Below are 16,244 nucleotides of genomic sequence, written 5' to 3' on the forward strand. Positions count from 1 at the left end.
GATAGACAGTTTTTAGCCAAGTCACATTACGCAAAGGAACCCAAGTTGAAGGAAAATGAATCCTTATTATTCTTTTGTTCTTCCTATTCTGTTGCAGAATACACCCTTTTTGTCTTTCTTTTCCGTCCATCTCCAGTCCTGTCCTGTATCACCAGACTCCTTTGCCAGAAGTACAATGATGGATTTAGAAAAATGAAGAAAAACCATAGGCGGCAGGCCATCCCTGATCATACAGTGAGAATCAAATACACTCGTTTTTGCGTAGGCGGACTAAACAGTTCCAGCCCTCCGTCATTGAGAATACATTAAAAAAAAAGAGCCCGAAAATCAGCAGGCACCCCGCGAATTTTCCCATCGTTATTGGACGTTTCCGAATGCACCTGTGCCATGAAAACTGGAAGTGAAAGAAGGTTGAGAAATAGAAGATAAAGGTGCAAGTTGTTGCATCGTGAAATTGTACCCTGAAAGTTGTTGTAGGAATAACAGAGGCGTTTGGCATGAACGCAATTTCGATGGATGCTTCGAGCCACAAAGGACTGAGTGCTCGCGCTTGGTGATAAGATCTCTCTTATCAATTCCCGCCGATGGGGACTGAATACCGTAAAACATAAATGTGGAACCCAAAATGTAGATAACGCCGTTGTGCTGATGGATGTAGAGATCATAAGAAACATGACGATGTTTCCCATCTGCTGAAAGTTCAAACAAAATGGGGGGTATCAAAGATGAAGTAGTTACTGATGGGAGGTAGTATGTGCATGTGGTGATGATGACGGTAAATAGTGATGGCCCGGATTGGGTCGGAAGTGGTAGGCATGAAGTCTTATGTGTGGGTAGGAGTGGGTGTAGAGGTGCCCCGATCGCGGGAAATCCAGCTGAACAGATCGGCACGAGTACCTGCAACGCCGACGATGGAGGCAGCTGATGACTCGACCGCAGGTCGGCTGGCAGTCTCGCGGGGTTCCAGAAGCAGACTCTTGCGGTAGTACTTGACTTGGACGTTACCATTACCCTCCTCGTTGTTGTGGAGGTGGCTGATCTGCGAGGACATCCAATCCTGCATGTCAGGGACCTCAGTAAGCCGGTAGGGGATCTGGAATCGTTGGAGCTCTCCGATGATCTTGGCTGTGCGGGCATGCTTGTCAAAGTTCACGACAGTGATGCCACCAGCGCCATCTTCCTCAGATTCGGGACCGAGGCACATCTGCTTGGTAGCAGGGTTGCCAATGTCGACAAATGTCAAGTCGGTCAGATACATGCCGAGGAAGGGCAAGCAGGGTGGAACGTGGTCATGAAGTCTGGTTCGCAGGACCTTATTGTTCTGGGAAGGCTCGACCAGATCCTGGAGGGTTTGAAGCATATCCTTTCGCTTGGAAGAGATGGTGTCCCATGTCTTTCTAAGGCGACTGATAGTGCTGCTGTTAAGACTGCAGATGATGGCCATGAGACCGTCGTAGTTGTGGAGTTCAAGGCACTGGTGTGCGATCTTGATCCACTGCTTGATGACCTGTGCACGCTTCTTGACCTCTTGCTGCTGAAGAATGGTCTCAGCGACAAGGTTGGACAGGTCTGTAGACAGAGACGACATGGCCTTGACGTTGGGGGCGTCGACTCCACCCTTCTTCATCCACTGTGAAGCCAAAAGCTCCTCGGGGAGGATAGAAGAGAAGATGTTCATTTGTTTGATAGTCAACTGACGGGCCAGCTCCAGAGGGTCAAAGTCAAGGATACTGGGCTGAGCGTTGCCCATCTTGAAAGAAGCAAGAAGGCTGAGTTGTCCCTTGGTGATCGCAGGAATAGGTAGAGGGGTCTCAGCGGGGACGTACGAAGTAGCAGATGTGTTGGTCTTGCCGATTGAGGAGACAAGACGAGGCACCAGAGAGCCTTCGCCGGACACACGCTGAGCGAGCTCGAAAAGACGTCGACCAGCAGAAGGCAGAGAAGAGGCCAGCTTGAACTCGGCAAATGGCATGATCAAATCGAGGGCGTGGCGGTCGGTCTCATCCCTCCAGTGGGATTCAAGCCAGCCCTTGAAAGCATTGTATACTCTCAGGCGGACGGGCCCGGCCACATGAGGAGAGTCGTCGACATAGTCGTATCGCTCAATAAGAGCCTCGGCGAATCGGATTGGTGTGCAGAAAAGGCGGAAGGTAAGGTAGAAGGTAGAGACGAACATGGCATCAGGAGTAGATTCGTGAGTGGTGAGGCGTTCGACAAGAGCTGGCAGGGAACCGCCAGTGACTTGACCCTCCTTGTTGAACATGAGCTCGTGAGCAAAGGTCTTCTCCATGAGTCTTGACTCAACGTCAACTTCCTCCGCGTGCGATGAACCGCCGCCATTGCTCAAGTTGGACAATGACGGTTGCTTTTGGGGAGCAAGACTGTGGTCAGGCGTAGTAGCCCGTGTTGATGACTGCGAGACGATGCTGACTTCAGAGTCGCGGCTAAGGTAAGTGGCGCTGCTGCCGGCACTGGAGGCAACCATACTGTCGAATCGGGAAGACGAGTTGAAGTCGCTGTCATGGTTATCGACAGGACTGTAATCCTCGTTTGCTAGGATAGTGGTGGAAAGCTTGGGGAGAGGAGGAAGAGAGGGTCGGAGTGAGGAAATAGAGGATGCAACGCTAGAGATGTTGTCATCGACAACTGAAGAGCGTCGAGAAGAGCCAGGTGATTGATGAATGGGCTGTTCGTCGGTAGGTGTCGTTACCTGGGGGACCTCGGGGAGGGGCTTGTCGATTGCGACAACAGTGAGGCGTCGGGAGGAGTTCGAGGTTCGGTTTGATCCAGCGACGCTGGCTGTGTCGGATGCGCTTTGCTCTGCATTGGGCTCCGAGACAGACGGTGTCCTCGCTCGCTCATCGATATCGATGTCCAAGATACTAAGGTCAATTCCGAGGCTACTAGACTCGAGCTCGAATTCGAAATCGCCAATGCGCTCAATCGCTGACTTTGCCTTGGCAACGCAGTCACCAGCGGCTCTAACACAGCCCGTAGCGGATGCGAGAAGCATCGTGTTGTCATGGGGCATGATCAAATCGGCATCCTCGGAGGAAGCGCTGACCAGGGTATCGCGGCCTGAAAAGACGAGATCTTGGATTCGTGCAAACATGGTGGATCGAGCTTGGGCGAGAGCCTCTGAGCTTGAGTTGATGTGGTCATAAACCCCGTCGACTACTGCAAGTAATTCTCCACCGGATAATGCAGACTGGCGGATAGCTGAAGCTAGTTCGGGGCGGGATTGGGATTGAAGATGCAGGCGCCCGATGAAGGAGCCCAAATGGGAAAGGAAGGTATCGTGGCTGCGGTTAAGACGTTCAGTGACAAGATGATGAGCTCGCGATACCGATGAAGGTCCAGCGAGCGAAACTCTGTGGGAAATTGTGGCTGATAAGCGGTGCGCTTGTGCAAGACTTCCTTGAGATAATCTATGCGAGCTTGGGCCTGTACGAGAGCTGAGTGACGACAGTCGTTTCGAGAAGATTGATGTTGATATCTGTGTGGCATCGCTCGACTCAGAAGCAGCGACACTAGCGGCAGTCTGAGAATCACTATCGATGGGGCTTCGTTGGCCTTGTTCATCAAAGGACGATTGATCCGCGGGTGGTGTTGGGGGAACGCATGATTCTTCTTGAACTGTATCCATTACAGTTACAGCTGCAGGTGCACGTGCCCTTCGATCCTCTTCAAGCACATCCAAAAAGCGAACACCTTTTGTCACGATTCTAAACGCCTTGAGAATCATCTCGTCGATTATGTCATTTACATCTTCAACGGGAGTGATTTCTAGACGTTGTGTTTCCTGTAGACGCTTGGCAGTCTTGACTAGTGATGAAAGCTCTGACAGAAGAGATTTGCGGCACTTGCGCAATGCATCGCTCCTTGTAATGCACAAGGAATCTCTGCTAAGGCAGTTTGTTCGTTCCTGTAAACTTTATTAGAGAATAATTAATTATTGTGTTTCGGATGAACTTACCAACAAAAATCGAACACCAGCAATAATACCCTTCATAAACTCCTGGTTACCGAAGATCTCCTTGTCGTTGACGGATGTGCTTCTAAGCAAATCCCAAAAGTTCAAAAGAGCCTTCAGCAGGCTGCACATATCATCAGGCTCGTAGGCCTCGCAGTAGTTGGTTGGTAGCCATCCTCGGGCACCAGAGACGAGTAATGTACCATCAGCCCATCCATTGGTATGGATAGAGTGCACTAACACGACATCACCCTCGTTAAGAGGCAATGTCACGCTCGAGTCGGTCATAACATAGCTGGGGTTGAAAGGATAAAAGGCTCGCAGGAAATTGTGGAAGACTGGAGGTGGAGTGTACTGAGGTGAAGGGGCGGGTGAAAGGTCTTCCTGCGAGCCGTTTGGAGTAGCGGGTGGTGTCATTTGTGATTGTGAGTAAAGGCTGGTGTCGTTCTCTGAGGTCGATGAAGCATCTCCAGATAAATCGGTTCGAGATTTGGTGATAATGAGAGGGGCCACCTTGAGACTGGCTCGCATGGATTGATTGCTTAGCATTGCGTGCGATTGCCTTTGACAATCGATGTTGTCGTTTAGATCATTGGACACTTCGGCCGGGTTGGTCTACACAACCACTCGATCCGAGTATCGATCCGTCCCTTTCTGTTCCTATTCCGGTTCCTTTCTAACCTTTTCTCAACAATCAATTGTGTCGAATATCCAAGAGAACAATTCGTGCGAGCCGAAAGTTGATGTACTTTGCTGAATGTCGATGTCAATGGTGTAAGTCGTGCTGATGTTCGGATCAGGTCTGATGGGATTGCACCACGGCAACAAAAGAATCGAGGAAGGGAAAATCGGTTGGCTGGGGAAAAGAGGAAGAATGTCAGTCGGTCAAGTCAATTAAGTCACATGGGAGGATATGAGTGAGTTGATTGTTTGTAACAAGAACAGAAATGGAATGAAGGGAGACAAGATGGAGAGTGTCAAGGAATGCTCGCGATGGCAGGGGGGGACCTGCTCCGCAGCGAGGCGTCGGGTAGATAGACGTTGGAAAATGGAGGGGCTTATGGCGGAGAAGGACCCAAGACGTTGAGGCCGGGCAGGTAGGTCGTTCCAGTGCGGAGAGGGTAGGGATAGGGAAGGGAACCACTGGAAGTCCAGCCATCCAATCCTGGTGGACTGCCCAGGACAGTTACATGCCCTTCCTCATCTGATCCTATACTGTCACATATCATATAACAATACAGTCTTTCCTCTGGCCTCGTCTCGTATTGTGTCGCGTAAGATCAGGTCAGATCAGATCAAGCCAACACGATACGACACAGACGCAAACCCGCTCCTCTCGCTCGCCTGAAGCATACATACATGCATACATACGGCACGATCCGCCCATATGCAGGCTGTATGTAGCCTGTGATGCATACTTGCTTACCCGTCGTCCAAAACATGCCTGTGCATATGCCTCGCTGCGGACAACACTCGGTACCTGCGTACCAACGGTGGAAAAAGAAAAACGACAAAAACAAGATAATGACAGTGTGGTGTAAGAGACAAATTGCTGTTGCGCGCTGGGGTTTTTCCTCGTATAAGCTTACCTTATCCTGACACTGAGTGATGGATGTGTGGATTTGTTCAGTCCAACTGGCCAATCGCAATCAATTTTCAATGTCGTCGAGATATCGTCGTTTGGTATTGAGTGCGGTCGTTCGTCGAGTTGACCAAGAGTTTGATGGAATGAAGTGGTTGAGGCGGACCGGCAGGGGTTTTGTTGTCGCTGTCGTCGAGGTAGTGCGTGAGTAAGAGACAGAGAGCTCGATACCAAAACAGGCGATGACGAATTATATATGGCTTGTGCTGGAGAGTTTTGTCGGAAGCAATGATAGAAGCAATACGTAAAATCAAAAGACCGTAAACCGAACCCAAGCACACACTAGCAACAAACAATGAGAAGAGACAAAGTTGAAATAGGTATAAGTCGAATCGAATCGAGTCAAAAGTCGAGGAGGAAGAGATGGGAACAAAACGTCGGGGTCTGGGGAACGCGGCGGTATTATCACATTCACTTTATTAGACCTGGTAGTCTTAGTACCTACTCTTACTCTTCCTCTTCCTAGTCTTTTGGCGAGACTCTCTTCTCTCAGTTCCTAGGTCTGTTGGCCACACCACACCCACGTCTTTCGTCAGTCAAGTGGATACCTCTTTTCTGTTCTCTGGCTCTGCTCTCTCTCTCTCTCTCTCTCTCTCTATGTCTAGGATTCTTTTTCGGCTCAGGGGCCCCCCGGTCTGTCCCAAGTTCCAGGGGTGGAGGAGATAGCGTACGGGTCGAAGTGGGCTTTTTGGTGTTGAAGGAGCCAGGGCAAGGTCGACGGGAAGATAATCCCACGCCCCCAAGCCCAATCCCAGGTCAGGTCCCCAGTGAAACTGATCAGGGGGCAAAGACCTCTCAAGGTACATCTGTATGTACAGAGCAACAGTCACAATCACTCAAAAGAGAAGTGGAGTAAAAGGCGCCGTAAGTGACGAGTGGCGTTTTACTGTACATTTGTACATACATACCTACTAAAGTAAGAGCAACTACGCAGGTACGGGAGGCATTGTGCCCGGTCTCAGTGGGGGCTTCGCTCTATAACCTGGCATAACTTTTATCTACCCGACTTTATGATTATGCTGCACCTATACACACATATCACCGTAGTAGACAGTGGGGTTTTTCCCACTTCGGTACAGCTGCCAGGGGCTTGGGGGGCCTCTCGCTCGATTGAGCCAGAGAGATATCTGCCCACATCCCCTGTTGTCTGGGCAGCTAAGAAAAAAATGCTTCTGAGCCGATGTCAAGGGCCCGGTGGTCCGGCAGGTGAGTTAGACTCGACCAGGCCACGACGAAGCTTTTAGGAGCAAGTACTCTAGGGTGAAAGAGAGAGACCCCTTGAGCTTGGCTTGGGGAGAGAGAGTCAAGGGACCCGTTTTCACAATGAGTTCCTGTTACAGTACATACGTGAGCCTGCGTGTGTGTGCTGTAAATCATCGAGGCCATCCATCATCACCAAGGGAGAGAGGTGTCTCTGAGATCAAGGGCTTCGTGTCAAGTACCAACATCAGCACTTTGTCAAGTTAGGCCAGATTGTGGTACAAAATAAGAATAATAATTATTAATAACTAAGAAAGAAAGAAAAGTGAATTTTCTAAGAAAAGTAAAAATACGATAACCTTGGAATATACTTTCAGTTATTATCGAATAACGTTAGATATCAACGGCCTTGGTTCCGCTCCACAAGTTCCCTCTCCTCTCTCATGCATCGTCTGTGCATATCGTGTCGCGTCGTGTTGAGCTCGTAAAATAACTGGCCTCGGAAGAGAGAAGAGGGGTTGTTATCGTACCGGACTCTACATGAGAATTTGCAACACAGAAGTACTATCTTGGACGGAGAATTGATCACGAGTCAGAATACGTAACCTCTCTGGCGGGTTGGCATAATGATAATGGGAGCCCTCATCACACGAACTATTGCCGGTTTCGTTTTCTAGTTTAGCGTGACAGATTTTCGGATTGGATGCCACCGTTGCTGTTGTTGCGGTAAAGTAGTTATACTGCAGCTATAGTATAAACAATGTTTTTAGCCATACGATAATGGCAAAATGCATGCTTATTACGTTGACTCCGAAGCAGAGTCGTAAACGGTCCAGCCACGATCCCAACATCAGGGAGTCTATCACTCATGCTAAGCGTATATGTGTGTAAAATATCAGCAGTGCCGGGTAGGTCGCGACAGCAGCGGAAAGGGCGACAACGCAAGAAACAGCTGACGAACTTATTATTCAACCATTTGGTGCGATTGGCTCCCTCGACCCTGTTTTGTGCCTCCTCTTCTAATGTTAGTCGAGCCCTAGTTCACTTGTTCCTGAGCTGGGCTGCAGGCGATATGCAAGATGGGCGAGCCAATGCATTCTCCTGCGTCTCGCTTCAGCATCACAATGGAGCTACAGTTCGACCAGCCTACCTGGCCAGTCAGCCAGGCCTGGAGCGAGGAATCTACCGACTTAGCAATTGCCGCAATGACTCAATAGAAACAAACCTCTGTGGAGATATCCCAGTCCCCTTTTTGGATCTTCAACGACGGGCAGCGATTTGTTCTGGGTCCACGAGACCGTCTCAGCCGCAAGCTATTGCTGTCACCGACTCCCCACGAAACCGCCGAACGAGCTGATAGTACAGCTTGGGCCACAATGCCTGGAAAGCCTGGATAGTAGAGCGCGCACAGAGCAGAGGCTGCCTCATCAAAAGCGGGCATAGTCTCTGATGACATGCTATACCATGGTAGATCTACTATTGTGTTTTTACTGCCAATTCTTGAATTCATCAATCCGTGTCTGATAATTCCCCGTTGAAATCCAACGTCGGAACGAGATGGACCAATAATTACGGCATGTTGAATGTTTCCGCCTGTAAACCTAGCAAGTACTTTGTTTGCACCAAAATAGGATCACCGCACACCTCGTGACTACGTCGGCGCCGTCGAGCGTCTAGATTCACCAAAAACACCCCAATTGCTTCAACTTAAGAGCCGGCTCCAAATTAGTCTGCCACTCGGCGCACAATTCGAACAAGACGGCGTTTCCATGGTTCGGTTATGGCGTAGACAATGCTTGCTGGCAGACGTTGCGCCCCTTTCTCCTGTTCTTCTAGTTCGAAAGCGATTGGTCCCCGAGAACTCGATGTCATTCGTGACATTAAGTACAGCCAAGTTTGCTTGCTCATCTCACGACACAGCCTCTCCCGGAGGACGATCTGTCTCCTGTCATGCTTTCGTCATCCACTAGCTGCTGATCATTGCGTCGAAAGAAGAAACAAGATAGATTAGGAAAATGAAAAGAAAAAATCCAGGGTTCTCGCTAGGATGCCAGAATGACACTATCACTCCATAGGTAGGTAGCTCATTGGACACGCGATGATGGTGTAACCAGTATGCATACATGGAGTAATTACTCGTATGAAGCGATCAACATCTTGACATTGCAGACTCTTGTTTGAGGCGGCGCCATTGCAGCGATAGTAGATAATCTGGCGTTTCGAAAATGGTTCTAAATGCTCTGGAATCCCCGCGGAGAACGATAAACCACACGATGTGGCGTCTGGCGATGGGTGTTCTTGTTGCGCAAGACTGTCAACGTCAATTAATCGGCACAAAATATCGTATGCGTATTTCCTGAAAATGCAGGGTCCATGGGGAAAGAACGGGGGAGAGGCTTCTAGATTTTCCAAGTGTCTGCCAAATTTAGGTAACCTAGTAGGTAGGTCGGCCAGATGAACGCAAATGGAAAGAGCCCGGAGTGCACCTTCTGTCAAATGTCACCAAATCTGCGCCTGCTACAGAGTACTAAGTCACTACTAGTCACATGAATCATTATGGTAGGAAGCAGACACCACCTCCTGCCGCTTGCCTTGCACTTGAGTTAAGCCTCACTTTTGCTTCCCCCCTCGCTTTGACTTTTTGCTCCTGTAAGCTGATGGCTTTGACTGTTTTATTGAGTGATTGGCTTGGCTTACTCCCAAGCATCACCATGGCACGACCCGTGCTGCAGCGGTTCATCCAATATTCTCCGCAAAACCTTTCTTTTTCTCGCCGTCAATGGGTCATTGACAACGGAGCATGGATCGACAAAGGACCCTGATTCTCACTTGTCTCGTCGAATGGGCCGACACGGAGTCCTCTCAGATCATCTCCAAGGTTATTACGCTGCAGACCCATAAGACCCAGTACTGTATCGTCATTGCTTCTTTACTTCACTTTCGCTTGTCGCAATTCCATGTTTTCAATTTACAGCTCCAACACTATTGGAAGTCGGACCTTAACCTTGATCTTTGCACTAGAGATTGACTAGTGACATCAACCCCTTTCAAATATTCTGACAGGGACCGGTTGATGTCCAAGCCAACTGCCATTGCCAGAACTGCCAGGCCAGGGGTTGACCCGATCCCTGACTCCTGGGTACCGACCATGCTTCCGCGAAGCCTCCCCGGTACCAACGACGGCTTTACCCCTGTCTATACCCGACCCTGTTATATCGTCTAGATGTCTTGTTTGCAGATTGCAAGAGCACCAGATCAATCGTCAACTAGACTAGTGATCTCATTGTCAATCACGGATTGGAACGGAACTTCCGCCAGTCCAATCACACTGTCGGTTTGCGGCTGTGCGTCCTTATTTCAACAATTAAATCCAGCCTTACCTTTAAACCTCTCAGCCTCCCATGCACTTCCATTGGTATTTCCGGCCGAACGCCTTGCCATTGCTGTGCTTGTTTGCGAGGCACATCGTCTGTATCCACCAAAGACCTGTATCATCTTGGCACTCAAGCACAAGGCGTCGATGTCGTACCTTGACTATCAACATTACATAGCGTAACTTAACGAATGGATCGCCCGTCTATCTGTTGCTAACGCCCCGCAAACATAGCCCTTGTGGCCTGTCGATTCGCGGCGTAGCAATGCCTTCGGTTGATATACGCTATCCAACAACCGATCAAAAGTCGAAACTATAACAAACGACAGGAACAAAACACACCCTCTACACAAATTCGATATTCGATGCATAGAGCGATCTACGGATGGGGTGCCTCCGGTATATCGAGATTGTGAATCCTTCTTCACAGTCTACTTAGTCTATGATACTATCCTGAGCAAGCAATTCCGCATCCAGCCCCACTCAACAAAACGAACATTATTGTATCATGCTTCACCTCGCAGGTTGCCGACGTTCTCTCGCCTGGCAATCCAGAACCAGCCAGACCTCTGATTTAACCAGCTACCGTTGGCCTGTTGATTACACCGAGTCTCGGTTTCAAAATCTGGTGGTTTAGTCTAGGCGAAATAACAGGCGAAAACCGAAACCCATCTTCACCTACATCTTTCGGCTGACCCCCGAGGTTTCTCCATGCTTGTCTGGACACTAACAGGGGGAGTGAAGAAGCAGCAGTTGGTTGACCCCAGCTCTTGCAAATGGACGTAAATCGACGTCCGCAGATCTCCTTGCAGAAGGTCGAGATCACGTTATCACCATCAACTGCTTGTAACCGAGGCCAAGGCCATACGTACCACCAACGCGCATATGTTTGCCTGGGTATTTTGTTGGTTGATTGTGCAACGAATGCAGAGGCAGGCATCTTTGGGAGTAGTTTGCTTTACTTCAAGCAAGCCACAGGGATTCCGCCCTGAAGGTGCCTCCACCCAACCCAGCTTTTATCTTCAGGCTCTTCTTCTTTCCTTTACCCAGCCAACAGTCATCTCGTCACTGTGACTCTTTTACGGCATGGAATAACAACGGGCTCTTTGCATCGATACTCGCCTTTCGTGAACTGCATTCTCATTTCTGAGCAGTGGTATCTGATTCGCTAGTTACAGATTCAAATCTAGTTCCAGCAAAGCCTTGGCTGATTGCTCACTCCTGCACTCTTGAAGAACGGTTCCACAACGCTGCATGCTTGTGCGTATCATTGCGGAGTCTGAAATGCAAGCCCAAAGCTTCTTACTAAAGATTTTTCAGGTTGATTAGCTATCCAACTATTCCAGTGCATCAAGCTCGTGTCTATTTGAGCCACATGGAACTCTGAGTTACCGGACAACCGGCATATCAAAAGCGCTCCATTGGGGATAAAAAGACTCCACTAGTGTCTATCCGGACCCGCACATCATGGTGAGAAAACTACGTGCCTCGACCCAAAATACACGATGAACTTGGGCTGGCAGGATCTGAATTGCCTAATGTTCTCATCATTATCCGAAGACTTTCTCTCTTCTCGTCAGATCAAACCGAAGCAAATGGATATGATCTTCCAGCAAGGATAATATTTGATTAACCGTTATACAAGTAACGTTACAGGACACTGACAAACATATGGCGCTGATAGTGAACGGGCCGTCCAATTTGTTACTCTTCCGTCTACGGATATACAAGCACCATACGAGAATAAGAGTTTGTTAGTGACGGTTCACCAAATGAGCCAGGTGCAAAACGCTTTGGACGCTTCCGATTCTCATCTCTCAACGCAGGGGATACGTACTAAGCTTTACGCTAGTCTCCGTAACCCACGTTGATCTACAATATTCTTGTCTGTCACGATAATGATGCTTGAATCAACCAGTTATGGTGGTTTCTAGTTGCACCGGGCCGCTTCCCATGCCCGAGAAAAGAATTGGCCCGCGAGGTCCCTATCGACTGCCCAACAGGGATAGTGCCCTACCCCCACGGCACGCTAACTCTGCTGAAGAGAAAAAAGCAAATACAGTCGTTCAAGCCGTAAGCAAGTACGTCACAGCATTTCGTCTCCTACTAGCATTACTTCGCCTGCTATACGACCATTGTGCATTAGCTTCGGTGAGCCGTTTTGTTCAACAGTTCGGCACAAGGTTGGTTTGTGTACAATCAATCAAGGAATCCAGTGCTTTTCTTCTCATACCGTTCGGTAAACTTGGCCTGGTGCGGCTGGTAGAGACGGATCTAGATCTGGGGCGTGACGAGAGATTGATGTTCCGCCACTCTGCACGAACAAATATTGAGTGGGTTACCAACTCTGGGTGTGAATGGAAGCAATCTACGGATACAATGATGGTGAAGCTGAGCAAAGGAACACGACGCGGATCTGAAGTTTGCTATGCTACCCATGCAGGCAGCGTCTTAGTTCATGCGGTAGTGCGCCATCTTTGACACTGATTGCCAATCTAGAGAACGGGAACCACGCCCATTGGATGGATTTGGTGATGGTACCTGAAACTTGGAGGCGCCGCCCATGGCGCTCGATCATCAATATGTTAACCACTCTGTAGTGGAGTTTATGAAAAAGAATTTAGGATCCTGTTGGGGATCGTTGCGATCAGCGAATCTGGCGGGATCACTTATACGAACCTCGGCAATGGACAACATGGCTTTGTTCGTTCTGCAGTCTTTGCGAAAGTTATGGTTATTTGCCTGATCTACACGCAATGGCAGCGTAGCATTGCATATTGCGGATAGGAACTCCAGTCTCGAAATGCCAGCCGCGCACAATCCTCGAAGAGGGCCGTGCCAGTTACGAGTAATAAAGACAGACAGCGGGTGGAAGAGAATCAAAAGCAAAACTCGCGCACTAGTGCACTACCTAGCAATGAGTCTAATACGGCATTTCCCAGCCCCGACAAGAATAATACCGACCTGCGGATACTGCCTCAGCTAGTTAGTACAGTACAGTACACTATCAACATACACCAGGAACCTGGTACGGTAGAGCGTTTTTATAGCCTCCAAGACATCGTGGAATTTATCCGCTCGCTGGCTGGTGCTATTATTTGAACTCTCAGGGCACGGCCGGCCGGGGAACAGCTCCCAGAGCCGCTAAAGGAGGCCGTTCATGGTGATTGAGGGCTTGAGGTTAGCCCAAACGGTTGCGGCTCGATTCCTGTTCAACAGTTCCGCCTACCTGACGGTCTTTTCCAACATCGCAATCAATCTACTTGCCAGGATAGCATAACCACTACTAGTAGCATTCGCACAACAAGTATGCTCCATCACTGTGCTTGACAACGCACGGATCCAAGTTTGTCTATGGCAGACACCCAGTCGGCGTTTTGTCCCGTGTCTATGATATCAGATTGGAGATCAATGGCCTGGCATCAGGTACAGTGCCAATCATCGCCTAGCGAGGAACTCTTCCGGCACAGTTATAAGCGTGTCAAAATCCGAGTCGGTCCGCAAATGTAACAGAGAGGACAGGTATTACGGGGCTCTTTGGAAACATAGGGCTGGCAGAAGTGTCTGTTCAACTGCCGAGGTTTACTTGGGCCTCGGGCGGCATGTTGTTGTGATCGACAGACTGAACAGTGAATCCATGCCACTCAGCTCATTTTCCACAAAAGGAAACTAAAGGGTCATGGCCACTGCATAACTAGTCTGTGTTATCACAAGAGAGCGCTGGCATGCTTCGCTACGATCCAAGCTGTGTAGCTGAACTCTATTAGCTGCTAGGAACTTCAGCACTGGTGATTCCCAGTAGGTGAACCATTTCAAAACGACACGGGTAGACACAGTCTACTTTAGTATGGCCCGAGCACATAAATGCTAGTGCCGGCTCATGATGAGGTGATTAGATGACCCGCCGACGAGCAGTTTGAACTTTTTCAACCAGTCATCAACTATCTTCGAATGCATCAACGAATCTTGAGAGGTAGCCAAGAAGTCCGTTCTTCTTGTTTCTAAGTGCGTTTCATGAATGATGCGCAGGCTACCATGCGAGGTTAAGGTCTTGCAACGCCTATCGTCAGCGAATATCGGCCTCAATCCGTGCCGAGACTTGGCAACACTAACCAACACAAAGTTGCTCTAGATTTTATCAATCCTCCAAACAATGTGTAACAGGCCGGGTAGTGATTTTTACGACTTTATTCTTACGGTTTCTAGAAAACCCTCTGGAACGCTCTGTATACAGCTTTTTTCGACCCAGGATCCAGACTTGACGGGGAGCAGCGGCTATTAATACGACGTCGCTAGCAGACGAGGGTGACAGCCTAATTGTGAAAGAGCAAGGATCTCTGACAGACCGTTGTATTCCACAGAGTACAAGCGTACAAGCGGGGGATTATTAATGATTACGGTAATCAGCGTGCCAATTACCAACGCGACAGTGTTCGTCCAACAAGGGAGACGCGCGGACCTGCCTGGTATCATGACGCTCAACGGCCTCGCATTCGAACGCCAGGTCTATTATGTGTCAACGCGTTAAGCGCGGTTTCAATCAGAGGACACGGGTTTGTTGACTTATGGCCCGAGAGGCTATTGACGCATTGCAGACTTGGTCGGGTTCCTGCATTGATCTAAGTAAGATGCAGGGGAGCTGTCGCTTTCTCAACGACAATCCAATCGCATGTGATTTTCAGTCACGTAATTGTGGTGTGATTGATCGACGGAAAAGAAGAAAGAGAGCGAGCGAGGTGGCATTTTCCCCATTCGGTGGATATGCAATGGCCTCACTCACTGACACACAGCATGTTAAGGGTTTCCCTGCATCGCATCACATCACGTTGCATCGTATAAGGGATCATCTGTCTACGCCAGCTCGGATCTTTCCCTTGCTTGACTGAACAGCCCGTTATCGGCATTACGAACGGATAGGCTGTGCTTCGTTTCAAGACAAGAATCACGTCATTTGATACCTGGGCAAAAACCAAGACTGCGGAGATACACAAATGCTGGAAACATAGTCTAATCCTTGAGGCATACTCTGTATATCAGGTGCTCCGTGGATTCATGACTAGATCGAGCAATCCCTCTTCCTATACTCTGATACTGTACAGAGTACCTTGGGTTGCATACGCTTCACACGCCGGTATGGAGCTGAAGCATAGCAAAGTGCAATATCTGCAGATCAAGATCAGGTAAGCCACCATACAGGAAATACGGAGGCTAAGGTGATGAGGCCCTATAGACTGTACGTCTTATCACATTGCACTGCATGGGATACCCGTCGATTAACCAATTGTTTGAGTATTGCACGATTGATTAATCTACTCTACATTGCGATGCTGACCACGACCTAGTACTTTTCCCTTTACTCAACTCTTGAGGACTGATCTTTGAGGCTATATCTTCGGCTCACATATCAATTCGACTGCAAGTATACTAGGATTTCTAGTTATCATTTGTCACAATTTCTGCGTACGGGCTAAGTCTTGGCTTCGTATACTCAAGCTGCTTCAGCATTGCTGGGTGAAAAAGAAAGAGAAGAAAAAAAAGACGTGGGCATGGGTGAAAAGAGACATGCAGACATGCCGGCGCTAGTAACGCCTCGTCTTCACCGTTGCAGCACCCCGGACGCACGCCGGTCCCTACTTATAACTACCAGGTTGCGACAAGGTAATTAACGCGAAGCGAGAGACAAGAGAAAAGACCCACGAGGGATGAGATGGATACTCAAGAAGAGAGCGAGAGCTTATTACCCAGTTTGCCATCACGCACGTCCTGATTATCACCTTACATAAATGCTTAACCTTGCTCGATGATCCGTGCCTCAATTCAAGAGCACCCATCAAGGCCTGTCCTTACCCACAGTTGGATCGATACAAACCTTCAGTTATGTTGGGTCTCATTGATACTTTCTTCTTTTCCTACATACTTGGTGGGCCTGTCAAACTTGGCGGGAATCTATCCGCTGAACCCGGGGCCATATCCAGCCAAATGACCGCTCCAACTTGGGCATGGTTCCTCTCGGCTCATAAGCGACGACCGTCTCGACCGCTATCCCATGTCACCTC

The 16,244-nt window shown here is 49.0% G+C and overlaps 2 protein-coding genes across 2 annotated transcripts; one reads left to right on the forward strand and one right to left on the reverse strand.

Annotated features, from left to right (window-relative positions):
• Positions 1 to 823: 823 nt before the first annotated feature.
• Positions 824 to 4,522, reverse strand: FSST1_012273 (ras guanine nucleotide exchange factor domain-containing protein; the record flags this gene model as incomplete). The annotated part of the gene is made up of 2 exons (XM_083235481.1): positions 824 to 3,925; positions 3,977 to 4,522. 2 exons carry the CDS (start codon positions 4,520 to 4,522, stop codon positions 824 to 826), a joined length of 3,648 nt encoding a protein of 1,215 aa, XP_083081969.1.
• A 3,372-nt stretch (positions 4,523 to 7,894) lies between these two features.
• Positions 7,895 to 8,212, forward strand: FSST1_012274 (uncharacterized protein; the record flags this gene model as incomplete). Its single annotated transcript, XM_083235482.1, has 2 exons — positions 7,895 to 7,972; positions 8,033 to 8,212. 2 exons carry the CDS (start codon positions 7,895 to 7,897, stop codon positions 8,210 to 8,212), a joined length of 258 nt encoding a protein of 85 aa, XP_083081970.1.
• Positions 8,213 to 16,244: the final 8,032 nt, after the last annotated feature.

This window comes from Fusarium sambucinum, chromosome III (genome assembly GCF_050947815.1).
Source record: "Fusarium sambucinum isolate potato_lamoka chromosome III, whole genome shotgun sequence".
NCBI classification, from domain to species: domain Eukaryota; kingdom Fungi; phylum Ascomycota; class Sordariomycetes; order Hypocreales; family Nectriaceae; genus Fusarium; species Fusarium sambucinum.